Source organism: Gobio gobio, assembly GCF_949357685.1.
Source record: "Gobio gobio genome assembly, chromosome: 7".
Taxonomy (NCBI): domain Eukaryota; kingdom Metazoa; phylum Chordata; class Actinopteri; order Cypriniformes; family Gobionidae; genus Gobio; species Gobio gobio.
The window spans coordinates 23,904,855-23,921,400 of NC_137103.1; the positions used below are offsets into that span (position 1 = coordinate 23,904,855).

The following is a 16,546-nucleotide window of genomic DNA, read 5'->3' on the forward strand; positions in this document are numbered from 1 at the left end:
CTTTTCTCCGCCACATGTTTTTGTCTGACCCTGCTGACCCAACGAGCATTTCACTGTCCAATGGTCATGCCTTAACTGCAATGTCTAGTATTGCATTAGTATTGCATCCTTCTCATGGGCATTTAATACTTTTTGACTTTTCAGTCTGAGTTAAATCTCTTTTTAGGCTCAATTTATCTGTAAAAGAAAACATGCCTAATAATTCTGCACACCTGAATATAAGGTGTTTTTCATTTCCAGCCTTCATGAACAATTATATATCACTTATACATTATTAAATACTAAATTAATAGTAGTTATTAGGATTACTGTGGTTTGGAATTGGTCAAATGTGCCTGGAAAAAAAATATGATCAGAAAATCAACGTGCCTAATAATTCTGCACTCCCTGTATTTGAGGGCTGACAGGTTTTGCTTAACTATGCTTGGATTCATAGGAAAAGGATAGTAACCTTTCCCAGTCTGTTGGCATAGTTACTGTATTCTTCTTTTGTATGGCAATAAAATAGTTTGGTAGAATATAACATTTTGGAAGAATGGGTACATTGGTCTGGCAGAGCCACCTTGTTAGTGTTGTATGACCTTCACCAGTTTTGTAAATGCCTCTTTTATCTGACCATCACATATCATTTTATAATTGTTCCTCCTTCAGGGAACAGAAAGGAAGAAATTATCTCAAAAGACGTTCACTTTTTGTAGCCGATTTTGAGTGTAATTTAACCAAGCCAGTTTCATCTAGAGCTAGGCCTATTTGTTTTTGACACTACGGCTGGGTAAGAGAACTGAGCCATCGTTGGTTATTTTATGTCTCTCTATTTCAGCAGAACAAACAGTTTCCTGGATGTGCAAAGTTCACTTAATTAGGATTGTGCAACACAGCGCTCAAAATACTAGAGGAAAATGCTGTTATCGTCACTTTTTTTTTTTCATTTCAGTATCGACTTGGTACCGTTTCAATTTGAATATTAAAATGCATTTGTTCTGGAGGAAAAGGTAACTGTCATCCATCACACTTAATAATGGGAGAGATGATCGGAGGAAACTCGGTTTGGTACTTGGTTGGAAACGTCACTTTTCATTGGCTTTGATACCCCTCTCAGGGTCAGAGCCCACACCGTTCAAGGAGATAGCTTTGCAGCCCTTGTCTGATTCATCCTAAAGATAAATACGGGAGTGTTATCTCAAATAAGCAGCGTACAGCCAGTGAAGAGAAGATGGACCGGTATGATTGATCTCATAGTGTTATTAAAGGGAAATGGACCAATTCACCATCCGTCTTTCCTGCTGTATTGACAGATCAAAAGCAACTCTTGGAGCTAGTATTCAGTGCGCGTCTAAAACGAATAGTTCATCCAAGAGATGAACTGTCATTATTTACTCCCCTGCATGTTATTCTAAACCTGTATTTTTCCATGGAACACAAGAGAATTTTTGTCAGAAAATAATTACAGAATCATGCTTGGGAGAACTATTCCTATTAGAGGTCGACCGATAGTGGATTTTACAGATACCGATAACTAGGTTGGACCACACTTGCCGATAACCAATTAATCAACCGATAGTTTTTAAAATGGGTACTGGATAAAAATAAATGAATCAATCAATAAATAAATAAACATAACACTCTACGTAAAACAGTGCTGAACTTTATTACAAGAAATAAAATAAAAAAACAGTACTGAACCATGGAAATTGCTAAATTATATATGTAAATATGGATACATTAAAAAAGTTCTAACAGAACAAATTCTACAGAAAAGAATTATATAAGCATTTATATAAATAAATGTTCCTTTAACTATAATAGAAAAATGTATGTAAATGTCATAGGTAACAGACAGCAAGTCCCATTTGTTAACAAGGATGTATTAGCTTATTTAGCTAGCTCACATGAGCTATATGCATTATGCAATACACATTTTACAGCATGTATTCATATTTGATCGATACAATTGTATCTTGATCATTCATGTTAGTTCATATTGCATTAACAAAGGTGTGTCAGCGCGCTCTGTGCAGCATGTGCTCTCCGTTCAGCGCGCAGCCTCACGTATAAACAACGCCAGTGATCGTTTTTATTTCACCTCTAGAGGCCGCTCTCGTGCTATATAATGCCAGCAGACCTTCTCAGAGCTCTCGTACTGTGTAATGACAGCGCACCCTTCTCAGCCGCTCCAGCAACAGACGCAATCCGGAAAAAACTATCTGTATTGATTTTTACCGATAACCGATTGTTCCACCAATCAACTATTGGTGCCGATTAATCGTCAAAACCGATGAATCGGTCGACCTCTAATTCCTATAGTCATGATGACTTTGAATAAATTACCTCTTTTTATCTTATATTTTTGACAATTTTGCCTTTTTTCAGTTGTACAGAGAAGGAGAAACAGGAAGTGAATGTGTGGCCGGAAAAGAACCAGATTAGGACCATAAGCCGGGATTCGAAATCATAAGAAGGCTGGTGGTGTTATAATTAATGGTTTAAACGTTAAACGTTAAAAAAAATTAAACGTTAAATCACCAAGACCTAAACTGCTGTTCAAAAGTTTGGGATGCGTACGATTTTTAATGTTGTTAATAGAATTATCTTCTGTTCACCAAGGCTGCATTTAAATGTATTTTGTGGCTGGTAAAAAAAAAAAAAAAGGCCAGCCTTTGGCAGGTGTGGCTAAAAGTTAGTTTTAGGTCCTGCCAATAATTGTTAGAAGGCTTTTATTTTGACAGCGCTAAGAGCATCAGTGTCTGAGCCAAGCCTGCAGCAAAGCTGACGTGCCTCGATCGCCCCCAGGTGGTTGGTCCCAGTATAGCTCATAACCCCCGCCCCTCCGTGTATTCTAATGGACACGAGACAAACTAAACAATCAAATTACACTTCAAATAGTTTTTTTCCAAAGTTGGTTTCTATCATTTTAGGCCGTTTTTATCACAATGATTTCATTTCAAGTGTTCGTTTTTTAAATAAGTTTGGTTTCAAGTTAGTTATTTGATGCTTTAAAAACGGAGGGTGTGACGTCATGATTGACAGCTGAGATTGAGAGATTCTCTGAGTGAAGTTGTCACTGAGGCACCAACTGACTTTTTTCGGGATTTTCGGGAGGAGATTGGAGCTTTAGCTTTAATTTCTACATTTCCATAACTGTTTATTTCACACCGACATAATGAATTGTTCTGCATCTGCGAGAGTGTGGGCAGGCTTTTGATATCGCGGCTCTGCTTTCTGCTCTCTACTGCGCAGACTCCAGTTCCAAATCTGCGCAAGATGTCAGCGCCATATTCGGACCTCTTGAGGCTTCACTTTTCTTCAGTGGAAGAGAATGAAGTCACGTCGTTCATATTTTTTTACAGTCTATGGTCTGAGCACAGATCCCCAAGGAGCTTTCATTCTCTGTCTTCATTAGATTTTATGTCTTTGTTTAACAGTTCTGCCTAATGAAATATTATGAAAAAGGGTATGTGAAAAAAACATTATAACTAAAGGCTAACAATATAATACTTTCTCGAATGCAGTCTACATTTAGCAAATCTATATAATTTAAACAAATAAATATTTAATTTCATGAGACTTGCAAACTTTGATAAATCCAGCTGTTAGATCTCCTAAAGTGTGCATTTGTGGCCTGCATAAAGTTAGGTGTACTCTGTGATGCTTCGTTCGTGCAAATTGGATGTGGACAGGACAGCTCTGTTGTCATTGGACACATGCAAGTGAGAAATCCTGGATTTGCCAGGCAGAAATTTTGATTCTGATCACTTAGAATAACAATATCAGAAAACCATATTATCATCTCAATAAGCCAAAGCCACAGGTCTAATTCATATGTGAAGCACAAACGCGTAGGAAGTGCACAACACTTAGGGGGGTTTGAAAAATCGCTAACCCTAGGAGTAAAAGTGATGTTTGATGTTTCTGTCAACCTCTTTGTTTATTCAGAACATTCTCACAACCCCCTCCATGCAATTAGGCAAGTGTATAACTTGAGAAACAGCTTGAGAAAGGTTGTGGTAAGAAGCACAACACAAAGCCCATTGATTTGTACCTATTCAAATAAATTGCCTACATAATAATGGCTTTAGGACTGCCTCACACAATATAAAGGTCTATGTGGTGGCACCTACCTCTCTGTTGGAATTTATTGGTTCACATATAAGTTATTCACTTTCTTAGACTTTTATGAATTGCTAAACACAAATGATGACAGCTGCCATTTAGAAATGTTTTGACAAAACGTATTCAGAAGTTTGCATGAATCTGCTACACATATTTGCACATGGAAGGGCTCAGTTGGGGACACTTAATATTCAAATTCAACTAAATGACTGATCTGCCCACATTGTCACTATACGATAATTGAAATGAGCTGGGTGACATCACCGTTTTCTCCAGAGCGGCTGTACAGCCGAATCAAATTCTGTTGCATTATTTTCCTGTTTAACACTGTGAAGCTGCTTTGAAACAATCGGACCTCTAAATAAATAAAGGTGACTTGACTTGATGGAAATCACCAGTTTGAACATTCATATTATTGGGGGACAACAGGACCAGAGATCAGAGCAAAAGAAGCAGCACATGTTCGGAAAGATTTATTTAAGGTTTAATAACTTTTTTTAATTTTGTTGGAATGAGAACTAACACGGTTCTCTAACTAGGCATAAATCGGGGAAAAAAAATCCAACAAGCAATTCATCCACACTGACTGAGCCATTATTGTGTCAAGCAGCAAAACTGCTTCACAACGTATTAATTGCTAATCAAAAGAAAAGGTGTTTCATCTACAGTGGGATTTTGGGCCAATGAAATGGGCACAGTGGACGAGACTACTGGGTCCAGTGCAAAAGAAATGGCAATAAAGCATTCAAATAAATGCTTTGTCACTTCTCGTTGTAAGTGGGCGATTATTAGAGAAGGGATTGGAAGCACATTTACATTTCATTTACATTTAGTCATTTAGCAGACGCTTTTATCCAAAGCGACTTACAAATGAGAACAAAAGAAGCAACTAGAACAGTCAAGGGCAACAGTATGCAAGGGAAGCAGACACCTGAACTTGAGGGAATCTTTTTTTCTTTGTTTTTTGCACTCTCAAGGCCAAAAAAGTTCTAGCAAATTCTTTCCCAGTTCCTGAAAAGACTTCAACTATTCATTATAATATTCAACTATCCTCAACTATTCATTTTTCATAATCGGCAATGCATCCAATGCCAATCCTTGGCATGTAAAATGAAAGGACCTTAAAGGGATAGTTCACCAAAAAATGAAAATTTGACATTTATCTGCTTACCCCCAGGCCATCCAAGGTGTAGGTGTCTTTGTTTCTTCAGTAGAACACAAATGGAGATTTTTAACTTCAACCGTTGCTGTGTGTCACTCATAGAATGCATGTCAATGGGGTCTAATTCTAGTAGGGTAAAAAAAACATGCACAGACAACTTCAAATTAATCCATGCGGCTCGTGACGACACATTAATGTCTTAAGACACGAAACGATCGGTTTCTGAGAGAAACCGAACAGTATTTATATAATATTTTACATCAAATACAACACCATGTCCAATAGCCCTGAAAGCGCAGCACTTCCGGGAAAGAAGGTCAATGTACACGATATAGTGTAGAGACCTCACACACAGGAAGTGATGTCTCTACACTAGATCGTGTACATTGACCTTCTTTCCCTGTTGGACATGGTGTTGTATTTGAGGTAAAAAATTATATAAATACTGTTCGGTTTCTCTCAGAAACCGATCGTTTCGTGTCTTAAGACATTAATGTGTCGTCACGATCCGCATGGATTAATTTGAAGTTGTCTGTGCATGTTTTTTTTACCCTAATAGAATTAGACCCCATTGACATGCATTCTATGAGTGACACACAGCAACAGTTGAAGTTAAAAATCTCCATTTGTGTTCTACTGAAGAAACAAAGACACCTACACCTTGGATGGCCTGGGGGTAAGCAGATAAATGTCAAATTTTCATTTTTGGGTGAACTATCCCTTTAAGCATCATAATTTACACTTGACAAGTACTAGCAGGGATTTTTTTGGTTCTGTTGTTATGTATGACAGCACTTGAGCTGTTACTGAAAGGCAGTGTTGTTAATAGTCTAAACATGTGAGACTGAATAGACTGGATGTTTGCAGAAAATCCTACATTGAATAGAATATCTTATGTTGAACCTGAATGTTTGGATGGATGTGCTGATGTGTTAGCGAGACCTCTGCTGCCCCACTGTGTTCATGCCCACATGCGCATGCGCACACACACACTAAAGGAATTCATATATGCGTGTCTGAATATGCATGCACCCTGTAGAGGAAATTAACTGTGACTCATTCATACAAATGGATTTGCAAATTGACAAATGCCTATGTTGAATTAATGAGTTTAAATATTTTATCATTTCATTCATTCTTTTCGTTAATTTCCTCTTCACTTCACATTTAGTCATCACATCTGAATCATTATTTCACTGCACTGTCGTGATGCCACATACTCTGGTTAAGTTTTCTTTTGTTTCTCCCCTCAGTGATCTGGTGAACGGTCTGGTGTCTCTGATGAACAGTAACATCAGTAGTCCAGTTAACCTGGTGAGTTTTTGCCTAAATTTTGCTTAAATTAACAAGCCCACACATTGAGGTATAATATTATTGAATGGCTATAATAATCGTTTTATTCCTAGAAATGTACAGCCATTAGTACTGGTTTGTTAGTTAACTGAAACTAAAATCTTTTTTTTTTTTAAATGGTTATTTGTAAATGAATGTTAACTGAAATAAAATATTAAAACCCCGCATTTTATTTTAAATAGCTGGCAAGGAAACATTTATAACTTTCATTTAGTTTAGCTTGATGTACTAAATCAAATACAACTAAAACTGAAATAAAAAATAATAAAAAAGCTGACAAAAACACAAAATAATTAAACTAAATTTAACTAAAAATAAAATAAAAAAGATAGAAATAGATATTCAATGTGAAAATATATTTAACGTTACACATAAAAATTTTAGGTGTGGTTAATCGTGATCCATTGCAGAAACTTATGCAATTCAATTATATTTATTCATTTAATAGCACTAGATTTTTTAAATTCAATTATGACGTTTATTAATCTACGTTAATTTGCAAATATACTATTGATTATTTATAATATGTTAATTTACACAACTTGCAATGTTATAAATGTATTTGCATAGGCAGTAATATTAACCAAAACACATCAGATTTTTAGTTATTTGATTACATAAAAATATGTTTACGCTAGTAAATACTGTTTGTTATAAATGGACTAGACAGATATTATAAACCTAAAAAGACCAATCTATTGGCTGTCACATTTCACTTTTCAGAGCTATGCTATGCACATTTGACAGAATAATTATGCCTTTGTTACGTTTAATTGAACTGATAGCCCTTAACACGGAGCAAGTGGTGAATTGCTTGGCTTTCAATCTTAGTCAATTCAATGTGAAAACGATTTTAACACCCTCTCCCATCTAACCCTATTGATCTCTTCCTCATGCCCGCTCTCTTCTAGGGCAATCCAGAGGAACACACCATATTGGAGTTTGCACAACTTATTAAAAGTCTAGTTGGTAAGTAGAAATTCTATAAAATTGCAAATGGCTAGTTAGAATCTAAATTAACACCAAACCGCTGAATGTATCCTCAGTGAGCCGCAGTCACATTCAGTTCCTTCCAGAAGCACAGGATGATCCACAGAGGAGACGGCCAGACATCCGCAAGGCCAAAATGCTTCTGGGCTGGGAACCTGTGGTGAGTTATGGACTGATCATCACATCTCACCATTTTACCCATTCAATACCTATATGACATCCATCCATCCATATGTACAGGCATGTGAAAATGTTAGGACAACCTATTGAATTCCATGGTTTTCTGTATCAGGACAGAAAAAAAATGTATTTGGTCCTTGGCAGGTCTTAATTTGGAAAATAAAACCTCAGATGAACAACAACACATGACATATTACACTGTCACATTATTACATTATTTAGCAAAAATAAAGCCAAAATGGAAAAGCCATGGGTGACAAAGTTAGGACACCCTATCATTCAATTGCCTGTAGATCCACTTTTAGCTGAAATAACTTGAAGTAATCATTTTCTCCATGATTTATTAGTCTCACATCATTCTGGAGGAATGTTGGTCCACTCTTTACAACTTTGCTTCAGTTTGTTCAAGTAATTTTCACATGACTGTACATGCATACATTTCTCCATCCATATATATTCTTTCATGCATACATACATACATAAATTAGGGCTGGAACAAGCCTTTTTTTTTCGATTAATCGAATAATCTAACTTTTTTTTGTTTCGTTTCCTTTGTTTTCTGAATAGTTTATTAATCATTTGGTTAATAAACCAATAATTTACCAATAAATAATAACTAATCTATGCATGAACTTTTACCTAATGATATTATTTGTCACAAAACATAAGTGTTATTCAGTGAAGCCCTAATTAGGAAAGGTGTTTACTATGGCTGTGTTCACGGTCAATTGGGATTTGCAGGATTGCTTAAGTGTGAATCCTGAAATGCTTTTTTCATTCAGGATCTTAAAGTAGTCGCTTGAATATGTTCATTCAGCTGTATGAGCAAACAGCTGAAGTCACAGCCGCATTCTAGCTAACCATAACGATAACCATAGCGACAGTGTCAAACATGGCGCTGTCCATAAAACCGTGAAGTTTTTCCATGATTGACAGCGCGTAATTAAATGAGTCCAATCGAGACGCGAGTTCATCCCTTAGATATTTTAAATAACCTACAACAGCGTTAAATGCTTTGTAACCAGTTGCAGAGAGTATGTTTGATGTTCTCTTCCATAGACGTTGTGCTGTTGTGGTCCAGTTTTACAGAGTATGCAGAGCACTATTTATTCTGTCTATGTTTAAAAACATTCTACACTTTAGATCGGGCTTGATATTTTTGCAATAACGGCTGATTTTCAGCATGCCTGGGAGCCGGCATCATTGTGGAACATAAACAGCGCCAAGAATCGACACATTCTACACAAATGAACTAAGGGGGCTTTCACACTAGGCACGTTTGCTCAACTTGATTCTCTTGAACCCTGGTGCACTTGTGCTCATCTTACGTCATCACAAACATGCACGGTGTATGTTAGAAAACAGAACGTGTCAATATATTGTTTTTTTTATTAATTTGAGTAAACAACACTTGGGTTTACTGTATGTGCATCACATGAAGGTGGCTTTCTGCTGCTTGCAAACAGACTATTTGAGGAGACTGTGGATTGTCATTCATATGCCACCCTAAATGACCTATCGGTAAGCCCCTCCCCTAGAACGAAGATGAGCCTATAGACCCTTTTCACAGACTGTGATGACGCGTAAATCCTACAATGTTTTTTGTATTTTCATTTTTTTTTTTAATGTATGTACATTTATAACACTAATACTTTGTATTATATTACTTTTGCATCAAATTACAAAAAGCAAGTTACCGCTGCTGTGAGAGTGTTTCTAATACAGCGTCTATGGGAGTGATGGTAAAATTAACATCTTTCTCTCTTTTGACTGCCGTTATCAATCTCACTCTTATTTTTCCCCTCTTTTTGAAAGTTGTGAAATCACTATTGTGGAGTTTTTCTTTTGCTATTTGAGCAAATGGGGATGAAAAAAATATATTTAAAGCTACACTGTGTGATATTTTCCCCCATCTAGTGGTTAAAAGGTATATGACCATCCAGTGAATATTAGTTTCTCTTCCTCTCAATTCCGATTTCGTTTAACTCCTACGGTGGCTGATTTAGTCCAAGATTAATATGGCTTCCAGTTCGACCTCGTCCACATTCGACATGGTGCCATCGAGTGTTAAAACGCGAAAGGCAAAGCTTGAATTCACGGGTATGTCCCTCTTTGGCTGATGTACTTTCAAGATGGAGGGGCAACATGGCGACCTGCATTCTAACCCATTACTGTATGTATTTTCAATGGCATATTATAAAATTACGAGAATACTTTATTACTTGAAAGAAGTAAATATGCATTAATGAGCACATATTTTTTTGAAAGAACTAAGTGTTTTTAGCTAAGAACAAACAAAAAAAGTTAGACAGTGTAGCTTTAATGTATTCTCTCATTCACCGCTATAAAAGTTAACCCAACTATGACGACTTCGGCTTCTGAGAAACTCGGAAATGTGAAAAGGGTCTATGGCGGTTGAGTATCAGTTGCGCTGGGACCGGAACTCGGACGTTTTTAGGTTTCAGCGCCATAGAGAAACATTGGAAAATCCAAAGCTCTCATCAGTTTGATGGTGTTTATGCTACAAAAATGGTAAACTAAACTAACTAAACCAAATCACTAACTGTTCTCACGTCATGTAACGTTAACGGTGTAGTTCAAAAACACATAAACGAAGGTCGACATTTCAGTGCCTCTCCATATTAAACTGGTTAAATGTAAATTAATTGAATCTTACCCCACTGTACATGAACAGTGTTGATTCTGGATGTTGTCATCCGCGATCGTGACGACCGTAACATGAGGCTTCTCCCGTTTGCATTGTGATCTTTTATCCCTCCATGGCATAATTAAGTCCCAGTCCCACTTGAATGCTCCTCGACGAGAGGTGGTCCTTCTGTTTCACAGACTTTATTGTGATTTATGTTTCTAATTATTCACTACAAAAAGTACAATTTAATCAAGCTTATATGGCATCTGGCGCTGCATTAATGGCGTATATTCTCTTAGAGACGATGAGAGATTAATCAAATTTATTTTCTTAATATTTCACTTGTGGTCTATTGTGAAAAAAAAAATTTTTTTCATTAATCGAGAAGTATTTCATGTTAAACAAGCTGTTTTTTAAATGATGAGTAAGTTAGGGTTGAGTTGGAGTTTTCCCTCTTTTGAACCTCGCTTTTAAATCATTAAAGCAAAAGTAAAATGCGCATGACGGCACAGGCATTCATAACTGACACAAGAGTGTGTTCTATTAATTCCTTTGGCATCATAAAGAATGAACTGAAAACGCTCAATCTACTCCGCGCCAGTAGACACGCACCATTATGAATGGTTGTGCGCATTTTACTTTCACTTTAGAATTAGCACCAATTCGGCGGTGGGTTGCTTGAATGGTGGGTTCATTGTTATTCTTAATGAAAAACACAACAACAAAACAATACAATGACAAACTTACTTAAATATGCGCTTTTACATTTCACGTAGAAACCAAATCTTCCGCCGTCCTCTTGTCATTCAGTTCCTCACTTTCTGATAAATGAAATCTGACTCCTGCTGCTGGTCTGTGCTGCGACTCTCGTTCGGGTTATGCTGCAAGTGATGTAACCGGTGTCGCGTCTGAACACCGGTAACACTGGAAACACCGACTATCACAGCAAAGTAGACTAGCGTGACTCTGAACAGTGAGTTTTTCTTGCTTATGCTATATGCGGGCCATCCATGTGGATTTAGATCTCGCTCAGGACGTGTGCTGTCTGTGGAGGCCTGACATCAGGAAACTCCATGACTACAGTAAAAATGCAACAAAAAAATTACGTACATACATTCCATACATACTGTAGGCTACATCCATCCGTTCATCCATACATACATGCTCTTCCCTCCATCCATTTCGTTCATACATGCATATTTTCTTACATATATACATATATGTATTAGTGCTGTGAATCTATTACTTTTTTACTAATTGATCACAATTTTTCTGTAATTAATCATGATTAATCACTTTTTTTTTCTTTTTTTTTAAGACAGCATATTTTTTAAATGTGTTGTAATGGCATCTTTTTATGAATGAAGGCCAGTTTCACTGATACTAATATGAAACATTAATGACATTACATTACAGTACAACTGAAAGCTCCCAATTTCAACATTTATTAGGCTTTAAAAAAGAACAACTCTTAATTTAATTGAACTTAAAAACAATCTTTACATAAACCCATTATAATAAATGTTATATTTACCCATGGCCTTCCCTGTTAGACATAGTCTACACAGAAATTGAATAAAGTTATCAACACCTTTCTTAACTGCATAAATAATAAAAGAAATATAGATTAATCATCATTAAAGCAAAAAAAAAAATTATGTTCCCATTGTTCTTTGGTGAACATTAATGAGGCATCATCAGTGTGTCACATGCCTGTCCTGTCTTTGTGGAGCATGTGGTGTTTTGTTATTTTGTGCCATGTGCTCTTGTCTCGGTCTGATCCCTCCCCCTTGTTATCTGATTAGTGTTTGATTTCTTCCACCTGTTCCCTCCTGATATCTTCCCCTTTAAATAGTTCCCTTGTGTTCAGTCTTTGTCGGTACATCTCCCGTTTCCCCTCTTGGCGGAGTAATTGCAGGGCTCTAAACTGTAAAATCCTCTCAAACTGAGGACAGGTGTTGAGAGGTTCCTGAGTTGAGTCCTTCCTCTGCTGAGTCCTAGACATGGTCGGGACGTTATGTCACGTAAACTCAGGAAAAACTAGCGCGAGGACTTGTATGCAGGGAAAAAGTGGTTTATTCTAACAAAAAGAAACAACACAAAACAAAACCCACGATGGGGAAAAACACAATCAAAATTACAAATAAAAACTCAAACATACCAAATAGGAATCACGGGGAAACGGGAGACGTAGACAAGACAACGTACCGACAAAGACCTATTTAAAGGGGAAGAAATCAGGAGGGAACAGGTGGGAGAAATCAAACACTAATCAGATAACAAGGGGGAGGGATCAGACCGAGACAAGAGCACATGGCCCAAAATAACAAAACACCCCACGTGCTCCACAAGACAGGACAGGCATGTGACACAATGCTGCTGTCACTTTAAGATCGGCCGCTGCCAAACATGACGCGGATCTGACACACTGTCCCGCGCATCTCATTTTCTCACAAGTTCATTAAAGACGTTATTTAATTAATTTAAGACTCCTAATATGTGAATACTTGACAAAACTGGCATTTTGGCAAAATTCTTTGTGTTGTTGTTATTTTTTGTTCAAGAGCGAAAGAGAACTCGATGTGTGCACGAGACTGGCATGCGTGTGTGTGTGTGTGTGTCAGGGTGTCCCTCGATTAGCTCCCTAGCTTCCTAGGTGGGGAATCAGTATATCGTGTACATGAATGTGGACGACTCCCTGATCAGTGCCCTGACTCCTGAACTAGGGAGCTGATTGAGACGAACCCACACTGACAGGACATTGACATACAGCGTGTTCTCTTCTGTCTTGTCGCACTTAGATTGTTTAAAAGCATTTACATGAATAATAGCGTGATCATATAATGTAACGCTGGGCAAAAATGGATATAAAAACGGACGCTGCGTTAATTACGTTGAATATTTTTAATGCGTTAAACTGAAAAAATTTATCGCCTGCGTTAACACGTTAATTTGCCCAGCACTAATATGTATACATACAGTTTGAATGTACATACATTCTTCCATACATGCATACATACGTTAACTCATTCCCCGCCATGTCTTTCTGGCAATCCTTTTTTGCAAAAACAAGCAAGGCTGTGTCTGAAATTGCCCTCTATACCTTCATTTACTATTCCCTACATTAGTCCACTAATGAAAACGAGTGAGTGAATTTGGACACTTGAGTGTGCCGGATGGACTGCTGCTAGTTGCCGCTATAGTGTGTGCTTGCTGTTTAATATATATATATATATATATATATATAGTGAGGAAAATAAGTATTTGAACACCCTGCTATTTTGCAAGTTCTTCCACTTAGAAATCATGGAGGGGTCTGAAATTGTCATCGTAGGTGCATGTCCACTGTGAGAGACATAATCTAAAAAAAAAAATCCAGAAATCACAATGTATGATTTTTTAACTATTTATTTGTATGATACAGCTGCAAATAAGTATTTGAACACCTGAGAAAATCAATGTTAATATTTGGTACAGTAGCCTTTGTTTGCAATTACAGAGGTCAAACGTTTCCTGTAGTTTTTCACCAGGTTTGCACAGGAAGGATTTTGGCCCACTCCTCCACACAGATCTTCTCTAGATCAGTCAGGTTTCTGGCCTGTCGCTGAGAAACACGGAGTTTGAGCTCCCTCCAAAGATTCTCTCTTAGGTTTAGGTCTGGAGACTGGCTAGGCCACGCCAGAACCTTGATATGCTTCTTACAGAGCCACTCCTTGGTTCTCCTGGCTGTGTGCTTTGGGTCATTTTCATGTTGGAAGACCCAGACTCAACCCATCTTCAATGCTGTAACTGAGGGAAGGAGGTTGTTCCCCAAAATCTCGCAATACATGGCCCCGGTCATCCTCTCCTTAATACAGTGCAGTCGCCCTGTCCCATGTGCAGAAAAACACCCCCAAAGCATGATGCTACCACCCCCATGCTTCACAGTAGGGATGGTGTTCTTGGGATGGTACTCATCATTCTTCTTCCTCCAAACACGTTTAGTGGAATTATGACCAAGAAGTTCTATTTTGGTCTCATCTGACCACATGACTTTCTCCCATGACTCCTCTGGATCATCCAAATGGTCATTGGCAAACTTAAGACGGGCCTGGACATGTGCTGGTTTAAGCAGGGGAACCTTCTGTGCCATGCATGATTTCAAACCATGACGTCTTAGTGTATTACCAACAGTAACCTTGGAAATGGTGGTCCCAGCTCTTTTCAGGTCATTGACCAGCTCCTCCCGTGTAGTTCTGGGCTGATTTCTCACCTTTCTTAGGATCATTGAGACCCCACGAGGTGAGATCTTGCATGGAGCCCCAGTCCGAGGGGGATAGACAGTCATGTTTAGCTTCGTCCATTTTCTAATGATTGCTCCAACAGTGGACCTTTTTTCACCAAGCTGCTTGGCAATTTCCCCGTAGCCCTTTCCAGCCTTGTGGAGGTGTACAATTTTGTCTCTAGTGTCTTTGGACAGCTCTTTGGTCTTGGCCATGTTAGTAGTTGGATTCTTACTGATTGTATGGGGTGGACAGGTGTCTTTATGCAGCTAAAAACCTCAAACAGGTGCATCTAATTTAGGATAATAAATGGAGTGGAGGTGGACATTTTAAAGGCAGACTAACAGGTCTTTGAGGGTCAGAATTCTAGCAGATACTTATTTAGATACTTATATAAATACTTATTTGCAGCTGTATCATACAAATAAATAGTTTAAAAAATCATACATTGTGATTTCTGGATTTTTTTTTAGATTATGTCTCTCACAGTGGACATGCACCTACGATAACAATTTCAGACCCCTCCATGATTTCTAAGTGGGAGAACTTGCAAAATAGCAGGGTGTTCAAATACGTATTTTCCTCACTGTATATATATATATATACACACACATACTACAGGGCTGTTGAGTGCTTTGAGTCCAATTGGCTGACTAACGTTCTAAGGTGTGCAATTATTTTCATGGAAACGCACGGTTAAAGTAGTTCAAGGCAGACCGCATTACAGTTCTATCACTTGGCCAACACCAAGCATAGCATTGTGGGATTGAATGCGTGTGTCCTATAACGTGCTTGATAACATGTACAAATGGCTGTCCCCTTAAAAAGTAATGGTATAAGGGGCTATTTCGGACACAGCCATAGTACGCATGTAGTTTTTACAACAGTCTCAGTTGTGGTTGATCCAATCATAATAATTGAGTTGAAACTGTCTGTTCATTCAAATGCACTTTGTGTGTTTGCAGGTGCCACTGGAGGAAGGCTTGAACAAAACCATCCAGTATTTCAGCAGAGAGCTGGAGCATCAAGCCAATAATCAATACATACCCAAACCCAAGGCGGCACGGATGAAAAAAGGAAGACCCAGACACAACTGATGAATTGTGTTCATCTCAGGGATGCTGGGATACCGGAGGACCTTAGACATCCAGCAGCCATTTTACAGTGTGGCTTTCCCACCTCCCACTACCAGATGCATCTTTTTGAAAAAAGGAATTGTTTTTTCATGTTTTTCGCAAATGTTTTGAAATGCAGCTCAGGCAGAGAGCTGTCTTTAAAGAGTTTGTTTTCAGTCAAATGTGCCTCAAAGAAATCCAATTTACAAACTTTGCCTTGCACTTTGGTTTGTCAGTCGTCTGTCTGTTATTTAAAGCAAGCTTAGATCATCTTGCGCATTTTTGTTGTGTTTACATTCTGTGCCGTTATAATTGATGTGATCTAGTTTTTTTGTTTTTGATTTTTTTTTTTTTATCATTGTCAAAGCTAGCAGTGTGTTTGTATGGGTTTTTTTGTTGTTTTTTGAACGGGCGCCTGCAGAAAATTATGGAAATTAGCTATTGCATATTATTTAAATATCTTGAATGTCTGGTCTGGAGCAGGAAACCTCATTCGGCTCTGTCCTGAAATTTGAGGACACGGATTAAAGAAAAGCTTTGGAAAATGTTCTTTGTGCTTTCATCTTTGTGATGATTTTGAGTAAAATCTGTTGTTACCTTTGTGAAACTTCATACAGAACTTTGAATCTAAAATTGATTTCAGGTGAAAAGAATATTTTAATAAAATATTTACTGTGATTTTTCACTGTATTCCCTTTTTTATCCCACTTTTAACTGTCCTGCT

At 37.7% G+C, this 16,546-nt stretch overlaps 1 protein-coding gene across 2 annotated transcripts in view; it reads left to right on the forward strand.

The window, feature by feature from the left end:
* Nucleotides 1-16,503, forward strand: part of uxs1 (UDP-glucuronate decarboxylase 1) — a 111,501-nt gene extending 94,998 nt beyond the window's left edge. For both annotated transcript variants that reach the window (XM_079821026.1, XM_079821027.1), the window contains 4 exons: nt 6,526-6,586; nt 7,537-7,594; nt 7,672-7,775; nt 15,673-16,503. In XM_079821026.1, coding sequence (XP_079677152.1) covers nt 6,526-6,586; nt 7,537-7,594; nt 7,672-7,775; nt 15,673-15,804 — 355 coding nt within the window. In that variant the 3' untranslated portion in view covers nt 15,805-16,503. The remainder of the gene's footprint in view (nt 1-6,525; nt 6,587-7,536; nt 7,595-7,671; nt 7,776-15,672) is intronic.
* The last annotated feature ends 43 nt before the right edge of the window (nt 16,504-16,546 follow it).